The 18,828-nt window shown below is 41.7% G+C and overlaps 1 protein-coding gene across 1 annotated transcript in view; it reads left to right on the forward strand.

The window, feature by feature from the left end:
* LOC124796174 (tyrosine kinase receptor Cad96Ca) overlaps positions 1-18,828 on the forward strand; it is a 463,689-nt gene that overhangs the window by 435,178 nt on the left and 9,683 nt on the right. Inside the window, exon 8 of the mRNA XM_047260268.1 lies at positions 11,779-11,960. Within this exon, the coding sequence (XP_047116224.1) occupies positions 11,779-11,960 (182 nt within the window). The remainder of the gene's footprint in view (positions 1-11,778; positions 11,961-18,828) is intronic.

Genomic DNA, 18,828 nt, shown 5'->3' on the forward strand with positions numbered 1-18,828 from the left:
AGTTCTACGTTTCAATGCTACAGTACCACTCAGGCGGAAGACAATATGTTTATGGTAAACTGCAGCTACAATGTATCGCAAAGTTGATGGAATAAGTAATTCATATGATCATTTTGACTGTCCCAATGACTTGCAAATAGATTTTTTTTCGAAAAAGTGATATACTTCGATATCTTGCTTCGGTGATGAAGTGTCTGTATACATTTAACACTTCATCCAGTTACCAGACGGTGCGGTTGTGGAGGTAACTTCTTTAGAACTTCTCTCTGTACGCTGTTTAGCAGTTGCGAAAACCGTGACAAGAACTGTTCGTGTTGCTACCTTTATTTAGCTGGACAAAGCACGAACGCGCCTGATTGCTGCTATGATTTAGTTAGTATTGTGGTCGGTCGAATGCAGGTATGAATAGTTTAGTAGCTGTAGTTCGTGTCTTTTCCATATAGGCGTCCACGGTGTAGCTCATGATATTTTAGCTGTTTTCACGAGTGAGACTGAGTTAACAACCTCTGCCTAGACTTACGAAGTCAGCAATAATTGCAATGTTGATGGAATTCTAAATTACACTGTCAAGGGCGTACCTCATACGCTCAACGAAGTCTCGTCAAAACAAAACAAACCTATCGCCTTCGTCTGTATTCTGGCTGCTACTGCCGAATTTATATTCAGCTGTGTTCCATGCAACGCTGCCGAGCCAATTGAATCGCTTATCCTTTGCGACGGTCAGAACGATTTTTCTGCTATCGTGCTTCTAATTCAGATTTTGATACGTGGAAAGGTGTGTGTGTGTGTGTGTGTGTGTGTGTGTGTGTGTGTGTGTGTGTGTGTATCGGGGAGGGGGGGGGTCTGTTATTCTAACCTCGGCTGTTTACTTTCGGTGAAGGTTCATGAGTAAACATTAGATGTTAAAGTAATAGATCTGCTGTATATCAGTAATGCGTAAGAACAAATAATAATATGTATACTTGTCTGGCAAAAGAAAGAATGGTTTTTGTGTAATTCTGTTGTCCTGAACATAATGAAGTACAGTTTGGGACAAGAAAGAAGTAATATGTAAGCTTTGACTACTCTCCGTTGCTCATTTTGGCGCAAGTGGCAGTTTTCGTGCTTTTTTATTATTTAGGGCAAACTTGTAAGGTTCTTAACACCTGTGTTATTCCACGAATCAACTTCCGATCTGAGAAGCAGACATTTTTACGTTGCATCCAAACAACAACTGAAGCGCTTTTTGATATGTTAGCTTGTAGTCACGCTTATTCTATTTTGTCTCTTTCTTAATGAACGGTTCTGGTCTGGTAGGCTTTAGTTCCTTTTTGGCTAACTTTCCTTTTCTCTTAGACTCAAAATAGTTTCAAAAGAGATTATGTTGACACAACACACACAAGCCGATTCCTGAACAGTAAACAACCAACTCTAAACACACACTGCCCTTTGTGGAAATGGTTGTGTTTAATGCCTGCCAACATAGTCACTTGACTACAATACGAATGAGGCGCTGAGAACCGTAAGGACATATTGCAAACCGCCATCGATCTCACATTTAAATTGATATCAGAGAAACCAGGGAGACAGCTTTTCGTGAATGTTCATACTCGTGTATGCAATGTGGGCCTACAGCACAGATAAACCTGACTCGCCATAAGATCAACAGATACCAGAAGCAAGTATGAATGCTACAATCTCATAGTCGACGATGATGCTGCAGGTCTTTACGGTTCTCAGCGCCTCAAATGGATTACTGTATGATTAAATCCAAAACTTAATATACTATAACGCATTCAGAAGGCCACAAAATAAGTTTTGCTATCAGTATAACAATGACATATAATGAAGGCCAAAGTAATTTTACCATATAGTGAGTGAATTGGCATATGTGAGGATGTGCTATCGCATAGCAGGATTTATGTCAAGCCAACGGGGATAAAAGTCTGCTCCAATATGCTATCACCTGGTGGCACTGATGTAAACTTGTAGTTGAATGGTAAGGTATAGCGGTTCACGCCGTAAGCCTTGCACGTTGTTCATCAAATCCTTATGTATTTGGCCCGTAAGACAATTACGTCATGCCAGTTGCGCATGTGCAAAAAGTCCTTTAAACGTACACAACTGAAGATGTGATTGCTATCCTGATGTCACGTTTCGCGGGGTCTAGAGGAGTAGCAATGTAGCACAACGCGGTAGATTTAGTGCCGTGTATTTTAGATTACAGCATGTGTGTGCCTTTCACAGCATTCAAAGAAAAATAGCCAATAACAAGGTCTTGTGCTCTTACACAGCAGCCGCCACTGCTCACTTTATAATGTAGGTGGCCGACCTTACGATAAAACGCAAGAATTTTCGCAGAGACAGAAACGGCGGCCGAAAGTTGGATAAACAGCAGCAGTTTTAACAGAGACCAGGGCTACACACTTTGTTGGGCTTCGGGGCGGGCTTTGGATATCTTGCAAGAGCAAAGACGATGATGACGCTTGTAGGGAGGCGGGAGCGGCAGTTTCAAACGTGGCACAAGCCTCTTGCGTCATCTGACGGCACTCGGTGCAGCGCGAGGCCTGCGAGTAAGACGGGCCGCGGCGCGTACATCTAGAAGGTAGGCCTACGCTTGCTCGATTAACTCAGCAGACAAAATGATTTTCCAGACGTGTTAACATGTAACTGGGTGTGTACGTACTAACGAAAACTGCATCTTCTATTGGAATCCGCTATTATGGAGTCTGACCTACTACTAGTCGTACAACAAACATCTACATCTACATGGTTACTGTGCAATTCACACTTAAGTGCCTGGCAGAGGGTTCTTCGAACCATTTTCATACTACTACTACACCATCCCACTCTCGAATGGCGCGTGGGAAAAAGGAACACCTAAATCTTCCCGTTCGAGCTCTGATTTGTCTTATTTTATTATGATGATCTTTCTCCCTACGTAGGTGCGTGTCAACAAAATATTTTCGCATTCGGAAGAGAAAGTTGGTGATTGAAATTTCGTAAATAGATCTCGCCGCAAAGAAAACCGCCTTTGTTTCAGTGACTGCCACCCCAACTCGCGTATCATATCAGGCACACTCTCACCCCCATTGCGCGATAACACGAAATGAGCCGCCATTCTTTGCACTTTTTCGATGTCCTCCTTCAATTCTACCTGGTAAGGATCCCACACCGCGCAGCAATATTCCAGCAGAGGACGGGCAAGTGTAATGTAGGCTGGGTTTGTCGCATCTTCTAAGTATTCTGCCAACAGAGCGCAGTCTTTGTTTCGCCTTCCCCACAATATTATCTATGTGGTCTTTCTAATTTAAGTTGCTCATACTTGTAATTCCTAGGTATTTATTCGAACTGACAGCCCTTAGATTTGTGCGGTTTATCGGATTTCTTTTAGTACTCATGTGAATGACGTCGCACTTTTCTTTGTTTAGTGCCAATTGCCACTTTTCGCACCATACAGAAATTCTCTCTAGATCATTTTGTAATTGGAATTGATCGTCGGATGATTTTACTAGACGGTAAATTACAGCGTCATCTGCAAACAATCTAAGGGGGCTGCTCAGATTATCACTTAGATTATTTATGTAAATCAGGAACAGCAGAGGGCCTATGACACTACGTTGCGGAACGCCAGATATCACTTCTGTTCTACTCGATGATTTACCGTCTATCACTACGAACTGTGATCTCTCAGAGAGAAAATCACAAATCCAGTCACACAACTGAGACGATACTCCATATGCACGCAATTTGATTAATAGTGGCTTGAGAGGAACAGTATCAAAAGCCTTCTGAAAAGCTAGGAATATGGAATCGACCTAAGATCCCTTGTCGACAGCACTCATTACTTCATGGGAATAAAGAGCTAGCTGTGTTGCACAAGAACGATATTTTCTGAATCGGTGTTGGTTATGTATCAATAAGTCATTTTCCTCAAGGTGATTCATAATGTTAGAGTACAGTATATGCTCCAAAATCCTACTGCAAATTGAGGTCAGTGATAGGGGTCTGTAATTCAGTGGGTTATTCCAATTTCCTTTCTTGAATGTTGGTGGGACCTGTATTAGGTATCGACATAAATGGTGTAAAGCTTTTTTATGTCATTTACTTTTTTCTGCGTAACAGTTTTCATTTCATACAAGATGTGGTGCCTTATGCAACTGGTAATCATTCTGGAATGATTTTAACTGTATTGTATCCCAGTACATGGGTAGCAAATTCTTAATAGACCTATGGACTTCCTATCGTAGTGGGACTCCTAAACAATGAAACTCCTTAATAGTGCATTCCAGTACAAGATGCAATTCTTGTCTGTACATAGACACCCAGCTACGAGTTAAAATGTGTAGAAACGCAGTTTGTTTGCTGAGCTGAGCGAGCGAGCGAGTAACGGAGCTCGGCCCACCTTCGTGACGAACGCGCCAAGACCTGTCCTTCTCGTAGGCCTCGGTGCCGCGGTAGACCGACACCCCCGGGATAACAAGGCCGTCCAGCAGTGTTAGTGACGTCACACTAAGCGGCCCACAGCCGACGCAGCAGTCCACGGACACCTCCGTACAGACGCGCCTGATGCTAACCATCTTCTGTCCGTCATACAGAAAGGAGCGAACTATAATTCGAACCAAAGACCAAATTATATATATTCTTGTAAACAGCATAAAGGTTCATAACGAAATACCGATTACATATACGGGCAGGAATAGGTTCTAGAACTCCTCTGAAAAGTGTTTATCTTCAGTACCTGAATGAACAGCAAATTGTCAGGTTTCCTAAATAGAAAAGCACTTTGTTAGTAACAGACAGCAATAATGAGACTTGCAGTTGGTGATTTCTACGTGGAAAAGCTGTAGAGAGATTGAAAATGGTAAGTAAAGAGAGCCTCAGCCTTTTGCTCACATTCTTACATGTAATGCACTTGGTTGTTTTTCATTTCCTTACCTGTCATAACATTTTTAATATTGTTTCAAGAAGTGTATCCTCAATAGCAGAGTGAACTTCAAATTGTCAGGCTTTTCTTAAAGGAAAGAGCAGTCCCTTAGTATCACAGTGCAAGACAGAATCTTGTGTTCAGTGATGTCTATGTTAAAAGAAGAATATTTGGTATCTATCTTTTGTTTCCATTCTTTATTACTTGGGATACACTTGTAAAAATTCTTGAAAAGAGCTGTCACCATGAACATATGAGTAAATTCACAATAGTCATGTGTTTTATGAGATAAAGCGAACTCTTGTTACCTTATTGTAAACGAAAGTTGTGAGGGTTTTGCTATGTATGACAGTGTTTAAGATAATTTACTTTCAGTGTAATAACTTCAAAATGTTAAGTCCTGCTGTCAGTTGGCATTTGTCACCACCTGTATGCGAGTTTTAAAGCTAAATAGTCTTCTGACAATTATAAAATAGTGGCAAAGTTCCTCAATCGATTAAACTTATTCCTGCCCGTATATGTAATCGGTATTTCGTTATGAACCTTTATGCTGTTTACAAGAATATATATAATTTGGTCTTTGGTTCGAATTATAGTTCACTCCTTTCTGTATGACGGACAGAAGATGGTTAGCATCAGGCGCGTCTGTACGGAGGTGTCCGTGGACTGCTGCGTCGGCTATGGGCCTTTTAGTGTGACGTCACTAACACTGCTGGACGGCCTTGTTATCCCGGGGGTGTCGGGTAGACCGAAGATGCTACGACGCCATTCCACGCCTGCATCATTTCGGCTGTCTCTGGAGGATTCCAGACGCTGCTGCCGCGCCTATATGTCGTGCCAGCTCCAGGAGTCAGTGCTTTTTATTCCTGAAGAAGATGGCAGACACAGCCATTGAAAGCTTGAATATTTTATTCGTAGTGACGCGGTTTGTAAACTATGAAGATCTTACTCTGGCATGCCAACGCGAAGGAGACAGAGGACACACATTACCATTATTCCTACTGTGGTGATCATAAGATTGCTTTTGCACCGTCGGGTTCGTGTCCTCTGGTTGTTCGGAATAACAACTTTACACACCAATTTCACAAACGAATTTTTCAATCTGCAGCGGAGTACGCGGTGATACAAACCTTCTTGGCCGATTAAAATTGTGTGCTGGGCCGAGATTCGGACTTGGGACCGTCGCCTTTCGCGAGCAAGAGCTCTACTGATTGAGCTTTCCAGGACCCGTCTTCGCAGCTTTAACTTCCACCAGAATCTCATCCCTGACCTTCCAAACGCCTCAGAAGCTCTCGTGCGAAATTTGCAAGAACTTCTGGAAGAAAGGATATTGCGGATACGTAGCTTAGACACAGCCCGAAGGGAGGGGGTATGTATCCAGAATGAAGGCTGTAAGTTGGGTCTTGAGTCGTGCTTGAGTAGCTCAGTCGGTAGAGCAAAGGTCCTGAGTTAGATTGTCGGTACGGTACACTGTTTTAATCAGCCAGGAAATTTTTTAATTTCACAATGATGATGGTGCTACCGAAAGTACTCATCGAGAAACAATAAAGTTATAGCAGGTTCCCGGCAGGCACGTCTTCGTTTTTCAAAAACACTGATGATCTGTGGCACCAATTACGCAAATTATGGAAACAGTTAATTTGACGTAACGATCGCTCGTCAATTATAACATTAAGTTTTTGGTCCATACGATAATCTTCAGAACTGTTGTCGAAAGTGATCTGCAGCAGTCTACTGTAACGGATCACTTAGTAATCCTGATATTCGTGAAGACTGAAATCGGTCACGTTACAATTGACATGCAACAGTTGTTAAACACGAATGGTAGCGGATGTCACTGGACAACGGATGTTCCCTACATAATGTATGAAGTTTTTACCAGGCTTCGTTTAGTGAACACGTCGTCAATGAGATGCTAAACTTTGAACTTTCTTTCTTCTGGTCTGACCTTCTTCAGCATGTTACCTGAGCCAAGAACTGTAAAATCATTACCTAAATTATGTGTCACAGGCGACGATAAACTGTAGACGGAGAGCGTTGTACCTTGAAACTAGACAGCCCTGTATTAGAAATATAATATACTCTCTTATTCCATTTTCAAATATAGGATTCACTTTTTGTGTACTGCAGTCATTATTGAAACTATAAAAATTGCTCCGAAATAGCAAGGTTTTGCAAAAAGCGAAACAAAAAAATGTTGAAACTTATAACATGATCATGTAATTAGGAATAAATACTCTACAGAATTTTACAAGTGTCGCTGTCCAAAATATCTTGTCAGTACTGTCTTTAATAGCCAAGTTACTACATTATTACTCTACTACACAATAATACCCAGTGATTAATCAAACTGAGCAGAAGTCTTATCAAAAACCAGTTACAAGTTAAATATATTTTCAAGTGGAAGATATTTGACTATAACACGAATTTCCATAGATAAAACTGTTAAGAGGTTAAAGAAACCCATTTCATTCGTAGCCACCACATGCTTCATAGCAGAAGACCTCCTTTCGAGGTACACGATGGTGCACAACCACCCACAAGTAATACAAGTCATATAACTAGTTTTTAAAAAATTACAGAATGTTACTAACCGTAGAAGCTTTCGAAATGTGGTGCTACAGAAGAATGCTGAAGATAAGGTGGGTAGATCGCGTAACTAATGAGGAGGTATTGAATAGGATTGGGCAGGAGAGAAATTTGTGGCACAACTTGACTAGAAGAAGGGATCAGTTGGTAGGACATGTTTTGAGGCATCAAGGGATCACAAATTTAGCATTGGAGGGCAGTGTGGAGGGTAAAAATCGTAGAGGGAGACCAAGAGATCAATACACTAAGCAGATTCAGAAGGATGTAGGTTGCAGTAGGTACTGGGAGATGAAGAAGCTTGCACAGGATAGAGTAGCATGGAGAGCTGCATCAAACCAGTCTCAGCACTGAAGACCACAACAACAATAACTAACCAAAGAACTCTCTAACTAAAGTGTTAAAACTGTCTTCAAAATAGATTTAATATGTATGTGTGTAGAACTCAGAATATTTACCAGTGCTGCACGAAACACAACGTCTTATCTCCCAACAACAAAAAACAGTAGAAAATTTCGGAAACTTCTTATGGCAATTTCTGGTAGGTATTCCTTCATGTGATTCTAAAATCTCCAATTAGATTGAAATACAGGCCGATATACGTCATGTGTTCCTAGGAACACTATCATCGAAGTACAACACCCATCCTTACTTAAGAGAACTTAGTATCTATAAGAGGACAGTGGGACAGTTCTAGAATTCTGTTCCAGTGTTGAGGTTCATATCAAGCAAGCATGAGAACAGGCATGGAATGAAATTAAAGGCCGGCCGGTGTGGCCGTGCGGTTCTAGGCACTTCAGTCTGGAACCACGTGACCGCTACGGTCGCAGGTTCGAATCTTGCCTAGGGCATGGATGTGTGTGATGTCCTTAGATTAGTTAGGTTTAAGTAGTTCTAAGTTCTAGGGGACTGATGACCACAGTTGTTAAGTCCCATAGTACTCAGAGCCATTTGAAACAGTGAAATTAGGATCGAAACAGATCGGTATATCCCATAGAAAAGTATAATATAAATGCTTGCAGAATTGAAAAAGGGATCCTTTGAAAAAAGACTAAGTAGTTCTCGCGAAATTCTGTTGAGCAAATTTAGAGAATCTGTATTCGAAGAACAGTATGCAACAATTATGAAGCGACCATGAGAGAGATTCAGGCACGTACAGAAGCATATAAAATGTCATTTTCCTTTCGGTCGGTACGGGAATACAATAGGCCAGAAAATCTATGATATTAGCACCTTCTGCCATGCGAAAACGTTTGGTTTTAGCTTTGTTCGCAGTGCTTATCGACTAGATCAAAACTAAACTTGCGAGATGGACATACTGTTAGAGGCATGATGTTACTATGGATCGGGTGTAATTTCTACTATGCAAGAAAATCTCGGGTGATCGCGTCAACCCAGTCAGAAGAGTTGTATATTGCAAACCTTTAATACATCGAGAATATCAAAGAGCTGATTGTTGGCAGTTTGAAGGGGAGGGGAGAGACCGATAGGGAGGATTACTAAAGGGAATTATGTAGCAGAATTGGAAGGGCGATGAACAATAAACACAAAGTTTTCTTGTAGTTTATTGTCCTTCAGAATCGCGTAATACCTTAGATTTTCTCAGACATTCTGCCAATAAATAAAGATTCTCTCACTTGCACAAAGCTGAACTTACATTTTACAGTCTTACAGACAGCAGAAATGCACTTCGTTTTGTGGATTGCTTCCGAGAACGTTCCTCCTGAATGGAAACGTGCGCTTCGTAAAAGACGAATGAAGCAGTGTCCGAGTAACACCTGATATCTCGCCGTTGATTTAAACATTGCGCGACTTCATTTGGTGGTAATTTCTGTGCGTGGTACTGTGCATTTTCTGTTTAATTGCAACAATAATATTGTGTAACAGAAAATTTAGCAATACTGTTGCGAAACAGGTACGTACGCCAGTTACGCTTCTTTTGATTCTCCTCGTGATTAATTATGATATTTCGAGTTTGTTTTTCTACTGAATACAAAGCTTTGCGGCTGTTGGTACAGTGTCCTCTTGACTAATGTGTTAAAATTTGCATAAGCTTTTGCATTAGTAATTGTTAATGTGTTACGGGCATGATAACGAACAAAGACAGAATATGCGGTTTGTTGCGTTCCAGTGGCTAATACTTTATGCTGACTGTATGTGATCCATGGATTTGCTGATATTACGTGGCGTGCATAATAACTGTCGGTTCGCTGACGTAATTTCACCGATCGTATGGCTAACGAACCTCCCTGCCGGTACGCTTGCTTAAGGGGACACGACGCGGCCAATATTTGTGGTAGCAACTGGCACTGTGTAAGTATTTACGTATCGCTACTTCCATCTGCTAACTGCTTACAGAGGGGTAAAGACGCGGAAAGTTATTACGAGATCCCTGTTTGTTTGTTTGTTTTTGTCTCCCTGTCACGCGAAAGCTGTTGTATGAAAACATGGCGACTTCCATAACCATTTCGTTATTATGGAATCGAAATAATTTTTATTCTGTGCCTGTCCGTGAACCGTGGATTTGATATTTTCCCGTGAATGACTGCTCCATTTCGCTGCAATACTGAAAAAAATTGAACATTAGTACGATGAGAGAGTCAATTATTGGCTAGACGACAAGCATATGTCTAATAAGCAGAGTCAATAATCCTATCATGGTAGCAATACTATAACATGTTCTTCGGTCATCTACACAGCTCATTCCATAAGTTCCTATCGATTTTCTGGAGCCATTCCGTTAACACCAGTTACTTGGTGGTTGTTGAACCTTGTAGTAGGATCGTTTCGAACATAACTTCTTAGAAGAACTAATGCTGAAGTGTGTGGTTGTCTGAGATAACCTGGTAGCGTGGCTGAACTTTCTTCTTCTTTTCTTCTTTCTTCTATCATACGCTATGTCTTGCTCCACCTTTAAGATTCGATTCTTCAACTTTTTTTACGGTCGTCTAATACATCTTTTACCTTGCGGGATGTATTACCAAAAAGGTACTGGTAATCTTCAGTCTTCCATTCGCAACTGAGAGCATTTACGTTTTTTTAGTTTCTTCAGCTTCTTCATTTGCATCAATTTTTAATGCCTTCCTAAAATATTTCCTTCTTTCATAAACTATCTTCATGTATTGTGTTATGCTCTTACGGATTTTCGTTTCATTGGCTTGTAATCTTATTTTATCGTGTTTTTCATTATCAAAATTCATTCCCTGGTACCGACATAATTATGAAATTTAATATAAGTTTCTGTTCTTTCTTTATTTTGGAGAAATCTTCTAATGGTGTCGTTTAGATTACTGAATTTGTCAACTTTAGGTCTCCAGTATGTTACCATTGTCTCTAGACAAATTTCTATCTACTTGCTGTATGGTGATCTGTTCTGTTAACATTTTTGTCCTTAGTGCGTTTTTCCGACAGCTTCATTTTCCATTGCAAGGGCGAATGGTGAAAGGTTGTAGCCTTGTCGAACTGTTAACATCCTCTGTTAGTTCGCTCCAGTTATTTGAGCTGTTGTATCGTTACACATCTTACATAAAAATCAGGCCGGCGGGAAGATCGTGAAGTGGCAGCCCCATTATCAAACTGTACCTGCGCAACCCTTGTATGGCTGCCAGGCGAAATAAGGAACTGCTGGCCAGCTGTATAAGAGAATAAGCCAGACGGAAACCCCTTTGACTTTTGGTCATTACGTAATATTCCAAAAGTGGAGAACACGTAACGATAAACAGACCACGTGACTTCATTCATTCATACTTCACGCCAACAGTGCGCTTTCGTGTTACCTCGTTGCAGATGGACACTAACGATAAAAGCCGCACATACTGTCGCAGTAAGTAAAAAACTAAATTTTGCATTCATATCGACAGATAAATAATAATCACGGCGATACATTAAAGCGTGTTCAATCATCTTATCACAGAGCCAGCACCGAACATTATGCTAGAAATAGTGATGTAGTGGAATAATAAATAAATATTCAAAGAAATGATTGGTCGCAGTTTTATGTATTTACATTACAACATTCGGTGAATTCTCATTGGTCTTTCGCTAAAAGCATCAGAATGCGATGAATTCATCTGCAAATAAAATAGCGTCACAGATGGATGAAAAAAAGGATAAAACATGTTTTTATTTTTGTTTTTTTAATCGTATTCCACATGTGTTGTTCATCTGAGTGATAGAAACTGGACCGGGAAAGAGAGAGAGAGAGAGAGAGAGAGAGAGAGAGAGACAGAGAGAGGACTTTTGCTGCTCTGAATAAAAAGTCTGCAAAAAAGTTTGTGTTGTTTCAGACCCGCTGTTCGTCATCATGGAGTACGTGGCGCTGGGGAAGCTGCAGAGCTTCCTGCGCAGCTCCCGCGCCGAGCGCCACTACGGCAACCTGCACGGGCCCTCCAAGGCGCTCACGTCGCGCGACCTGACCTCCTTCGTCTATCAGGTCGCCAGGGGCATGGAGTTCCTCTCCTTCAAAGGGGTGAGTGCTGGCTGCCAAAATTCATCGAGACTGAGACATTCGATCTCTGCGACTGATGACGAATACATAGGCTCATAGTTGTGGCTCAATAAATTTGTGGTGGTGGTGGTTAGTGTTTAACGTCCCGTCGACAACAAGGTCATTAGAGACGGAGCACAAGCTCGGGTTAGGGAAGGATTGGGAAGGAAATCGGCCGTGCCCTTTCAAAGGAACCAGCCCGGCATTTGCCTGAAACGATTTAGGGAAATCACGGAAAACCTAAATCAGGATGGCTGGAGACGGGATTGAACCGTCGTCCTCCCGAATGCGAGTCCAGTGTGCTAACCACTGCGCCACCTCGCTCGGTCATCAATAAATTTGTCTTTAACTAAATTCATACATGATATAACACGTATATTATTGTGTGTATTCCATATCTCCTCTTAAACCACCGAACCGATTCCAGCCAAACTCTGTCCATATACCTTTTATTGTCAAGACAGCCATCGCTCAGGAGCTAACAACCACCTAACTATGATCGCTCAGGAGCTATGGAACCATAAAGAATGAGATACGGGGAAAACTGCCGCTTCATGCATGACGTACAAATTTAATATTTCTTTGCTGCTTACTGTCTTCGCAACTTATTTCGCATACACACTACTGGTCTTTAAAATTGCAACACCAAGAAGAAATGCAGATGATAAACGGGTATTCATTGGACAAATATATTATACTAGAACTGACATGTGATTACATTGTCACGCAATTAGGGTGCATAGATCCTGAGAAATCAGTACCCATAACAACCACCTCTGGCCGTAATAACTGCCTTAATACGCCTGGGCGTTGAGTCAAACAGAGCTTCGATGGCGTGTACAGGTACAGCTACCCATGCAGCTTCAACACGATACCACAGTTCATCAAGAGTAGTGACTGGCGTATTGTGACGAGCCATTTGCTCGGCCACCATTGACCAGACGTTTTCAATTGGTGAGAGATCTGGAGAATGTGCTGGCCAGGGCAGCAGACGAACATTTTCTGTATCCAGAAAGGCCCGTACAGGATCTGCAACATACGCTCGTGCGTTATCCTGCTGAAATGTAGGGTTTCGCAGCGATCGAATGAAGGGTAGAGCCACGGGTCGTAACACATGTGAAATATAACGTCCAGTGTTCAAAGTGCCGTCAATGCGAACAAGAGGTGACCGAGACGTGTAACCAAAGGCACCCCATACCATCACGCCGGGTGATAAGCCAGTATGGCGATGTCGAATACACGCTTCGAATGTGCGTTCACCGCGATGTCGGCAAACACGGATGCGACCATCATGATGCTGTAAACAGAACCTGCATTCATCCGAAAAAAATGACGTTCTGCGATTCGTGCACCCAGGTTCGTCGTTGAGTACAGCAGTGCGGATAAGATGCCTGTCATCTGGACTGCTAGTGATACGAAGCCGTTGGGATCCAGCACGGCGTTCCGTATTACCCTTCTGAACCAACCGATTCCAGATGCTGCTATCAGTCATTGGATCTCAACCAACGCGAGCAGCAATGTCACGATACGATAAACCGCAATCGCGATAGGCTGCAATCTGACCTTTATCAAAGTCGGAAACGTGATGGTACGCATTTCTCCTCCTTACACGAGGCATCACAACAACGTTTCACCAGGCAACGCCGGTCAACTGCTGTTTGTGTATGAGTAATCGGTTGGAAACTTTCCTCATGTCAGCACGTTGCAGGTGTCGCCACTGGCCCCAACCTTTTGTGAATGCTGTGAAAAGCTAATCATTTGCATATCACAGCATCTTCCTGTCGGTTAAATTTCGCGTCTGTAGCACGTCATCTTCGTGGTGTAGCAATTTTAATGGCCAGGAGTGTTGTATTCACATACGCCGATGAGTGTACCTACAAAGTTATATCCTTGTACGACACACAGTTCAAGAAATACGTCGTAAACACTGAGAAACGTGAAAAATGCCGCAACGTGCGTCAAGTTTTCATGTATTTGATGAGTGAAATAACACACAACGCTGGTGTCGTACTCTATAAGATTTATTATCTATTTCACAAACCAGTTTTCACCTGTAACGCCATCATCTGGTACAAAGATAAATATGCCGTGTAGTGATATTTTGTTGGATCAAAGATTTTACAGTCTTTGTACTTGATGATGACGTAACAGTCGAAAATCGTTTTGCGTAATAAATAATAAATATTGTAGAAAATTACATCAGTGTTGTACATGTTTCTGTTAATAATGTGTAAAAAAATTCTACAAAGAACCGAGAGAACAGTCAGTGAGTGCTTTTAATATATTTATTATTTACTACCAAGACGTTGTTACAGTCGATTCAACTTAAGGAAATCTCTGACACCTGCCAGCGCTTTTGACAGCTTGAAGCGCAAACGACTGGAGACAAAAACAATCGTCGTCTATAGAGCTACGAAAAGGCGTTGCCATAGAGACGTTTACAAAATCTCGTTGTAGACACCGTAGACACGCGAAGTAGCTGCGGCCAGCGTACAGAAACTTTCAACTTTCCGGGATCTTTGTCTTTTTTTTTTTTTAAATACTGTACAGGGTGGTGCATTAATAGCTCACACATTTAATTTTGTCGCAACACTTTTATTTCTGAAATTAAAATTTTCAAATTTTACACACAGGTAGTATGGAAATGCATTTAATTTCACTACGTGTTCAATGTGCGCTACATTGCAGCTTCGCGAAGGTGAGTGTAAACGTTCCTCGCAGTTTTGCGGCAGTAATCTTCGTATATCTCGTTGCACAGTTGCATTACCTGGGCACATATTTCCATAATATTCTGTGCTTTCAAAGGGAGCAAATTGTCCTTCAAATACAACCCCCCACCCCACAAAAAGAACTATGGTTTTAAATCTACACTTGAAAGCCAAAAGAATTCCATCTCTTGGCGGTGCGGGTAAAGATGGAACGTGACACGATTGCTGAATGCTTCCTGTAGAAAATCTGGTGCAGCATTGTCCATATTAGGCATTGCGTTCATTGGAAGAGTGGTGGCAAGAAATTGTGGCAAAAAGTCATTTTCCAACTTCGTCTTGTATTAGTCAGCATTGACAATTGCATTGAAAAACACTGGTCCGGTTAGGCTATGACTGGATAGAACTACCCATACAGTGACTTTTTCCAATGCGTAATTTTTTCATGAAGATGAACATTTTGCGGTTTTCTCTATTCCAAAATCGAACCTTTTGTTTGTTTGCTGTTCCACTGAGGTGGAAATAAATTTAGTCTGTGGAGCAATCTTTTCCTTGTGCCCATAATGAATACTCCAGTCAACTCTAGTTTGTTCACTGGTAGAAGTGCTTGCACAGAACAACGAGGTATCCCCATTTGCTTTGCTGGCCCCCAGATGAGTTGTTTAGAACGGATTGAATTTCGACCTGTAGCGCTGCCATGTATTCCGGTGCCATAGGTCATTACCTTTCCAAAAATCTAACGTCTTCATATTTTCTCGTTAATCGAAGAACTGTGTTCCTTGATGGAGCCCATCGCCTGTAGAATTTTGCCCTTAATCTTCTTCGCGTCGCTCTGACACTTTTCAGTTCAGTGTAAAGGAGAACTGCCTTAACACGCTGCTAGACAGATAAGCGTCCATGCTCGGTCATGGGGAAGCGATTACTGAGAAACAAGAGACTGGTCGTACTGCAGCAACAGTACCTTTGCCGACATTTCCGTGGAACAAAATACGTTGGAGCAATATTCGAATTTAATGTAACTAGAGGAACAATTTTTATTCAGTGTTAAAATGTGTCAACTAATCGTGCACCACGCTGTACATTATGCCTGTTCCTTTGTATGACTATTTCATAATTTCAAAGCTGTGTTTGCGAATACATGGAAATAATACGGTTTTGAACATGGCTATTACTGAGCAACCGTCTGCTAATTTCAGCATAGGATTACATAGCCAACCGGTTGCACATAACTGATATGTACATTGACCTAAGTTTCGAAACCTACTAGGGGTGTCTTCATCTGAAGGAAAGTGTGATAGATCGTAAAATTACATTGCTAAAAGGCAGTGGTCAGAATTTAGAGAAGTCAAAAATGAAATAAAATGTTCTAGCGTTTGCCACGTGTGCCCGATTGGGATCATCATTGGACAGTCAAGGAGTCAAAAACTAGATGCGAGATGAATCCCACTTGTGAACGTGGAGGAAAGTGTGTATACGCAGAGATTGACAGAGCTTTAGAAGAAACAAGGTAGAAGCTATAGATAACATTCAAGTATAATTTCTAAAATAATTGGGAGAAGTCGTGCCTAAATTGTTATTCAACTTACTGTGCAAAATCTGTGAGAAAGGAAACATGCCACTAGACTCCAAAAAGAGCGTCATTCACACAGTACGGAATATAGTAAGGAGAGTTAATCTGAGAACTGGAGCATAATCAGCTTAACAGCTAGCTGCAAGTTGCTGGCATGAGTAATGTACAAAACAGCTCAACGAGCTACTGGCCATGATGTAAAGAAAATTTAGGATCTGTTGGAAGACTAACAGTTCGTCAGTAGGGGAAGGGAAGATGTTATGACGTTACACTTGATAATGGAAGCAAGACTTTAAAAGTAACCAAGACAGTTTCGTAGGATGTGTTTACCAAGGAGGAACGTTGTACGTTCTGAAATGATGCAAGTTGCGTGAAATGCTCAGAAAAAAGTTAAAAATGTAGCAAAAGACGAGTAATATAAATGCTTAGAAGACGAAGAGGAAACAGTGAGATTGTATAAAAAATTGCCTAAGACAGCGATGCAGTCTGCGTCCTTTACTAGTCAACCTGTATACCAGAGGAGCACCGAAGGAAATAAATCATGGGGTCAAATGTGTGTTTAATATTCAGGGGGAAGAGACGCTAGAAGTCGACACCCCTAGTTGAGAAAATAATTCGTGTTATTTTGTTCGGTCAGCATCAGTGAAGTCTTTGGTAAGCGTTAACTACAAGTGGATCTATACAGAACATTAGCATCATGGCAGCTCAGAGATAATTGAGTACAAAGTGAATGAGTGGAAACGATGATGAAGCGGTAACTTTAAACCATTCTTGCTCGAGCAAGAATGGCTACCTCAAGGTCATCCGATTATCGTCAAAATCTTCAGAGCAAATGCCGGGTGTCTCATTACTGTATTTTAGAATAGCGGCCTTTAGCACAGCAACCACTTATGTACATGATGATGCATTTGGCTATCTTAAAATCGTCAGATCACCGAAAAACCATTACAGCATATTCCGGGTGTATCAGCCTCCTCAAAGTTTCGTGTCAAAAGACTCGAAATTGTTGCTTGTAGCGTGGCACCCAGTTATGCTCGTAAACAGGAATTAAGCTACTTTACGATCACCCGACTGCCGTCGAAACATATACAATATGTTTGAGGTTTTTCTCTAGCCTGTATTCAAAATTTCAAGGCGAAAGCCCAAAAGTTTCGCCCTATGTAGTACCCACCACGCTTGTGACTATTGTATTATCATCGCCTGGCTAGCTGCGAACTGAATCGTAATCTGCGCAGACGTGAGAGAGGGAATGGCGTTGAACGTGTATCTCCGTTTCGTCGTCCCTACTCAGTTGATTTCGCTTTACGCAAAGAACTCGGTTAACTCGGTCTAGCGTAAAACCGAGTGGGTTCATATCTAGGCACAGCAAGGATGCTTCTTAACACCACGGAAACCAGACCTCGTTAATCATGTGCATGGCTTGTTACAAAAATATCGTTAAAATACTCATAATTAAAAGTGTACTAGGCGGCCGCTGTGTCCGAGCGGTTCTAGATGCTTCAGTCCTGAACCGCGCGACTTCTACGATCGCAGGTTCGAATCCTGCCTGCAGCATGGATGTGTGTGATGTCCTTAGGTTAGTTAGCTTTAAGTAGTTCTAAGTTCTAGGGGACTGATGACCTCAGATGTTAAGCCCCATAGTGCTCAGGGCCATTTGAACCATTTGAAAAGTGTTCTTACCTTCACAATCGAATTACCCTTCATCAACACAAATCAGTTCAATGCCTCTGACTGTATCTGATCGGGTATTGTTAACTCGATGCGAGCTCAAAGCAGGTTTGATGATGTCATGGAGGTGGAACTGCCGCTCGACTCACGTCTGACCTCTTCCAACACCGAGCGCCTTCTCTCATCCCCACTGCTAATATTTTTAGGGTGCACTGTTATCAGACAGTCCACTTCAGGAATATTAATCATTTCCATAACGGCTCAACTCTATTGCTCCAGTGAAGACGCTCTCAGAATGATACGCGAACTAACTTCCCGTTCCTACGTCAGCCCTCCTATCTTCCCGCCGCCAGTACTCTAAACTACCGCCATGTTGAGTCACTTTATTTGTGCTCACCTTCTCCCTACTGCACGACGGTGGCTTCTCATGGCCGCTGCCAGCCAACGTGAATTCTGATTACTACACTGAATCAAAGTTCAAATACCTCGTGATTTTAAGCTCCGATCACGATGCGGTTGTCACCAATCTCACTTTACTAAAAATTTACTTCAGTCTTCGCAGATTTCCACCTGCTTCCTTACCTTGCTCATTGTCGTAATCATCAAACTTTCAACTCTGAAATGTCATTTCCAGTGATACGAAATACCACCGCCATTTCCCAAAGTCAATGCAAATAAATTTTTTTGTATCCTTCAAATTATCCATAAGAAATTTATTCCAAGTTGTTAGTCACAAGGAAGTTCTACTGTTGTGTTTCGAAGATTGAGGAAAGATTTTGGATACAGACTGTCTGAGAGATTGAGAGCAAAGACTTCAGTTGCTCCATCATGGCAGTGTACTTACACACTCTGCTCACTGTGAAGGAATTCCTTAGAAAACAACATGACACTTGTCCCCAAACCAAAC

The sequence above is a fragment of the Schistocerca piceifrons genome, chromosome 1 (genome assembly GCF_021461385.2).
Source record: "Schistocerca piceifrons isolate TAMUIC-IGC-003096 chromosome 1, iqSchPice1.1, whole genome shotgun sequence".
NCBI classification, from domain to species: domain Eukaryota; kingdom Metazoa; phylum Arthropoda; class Insecta; order Orthoptera; family Acrididae; genus Schistocerca; species Schistocerca piceifrons.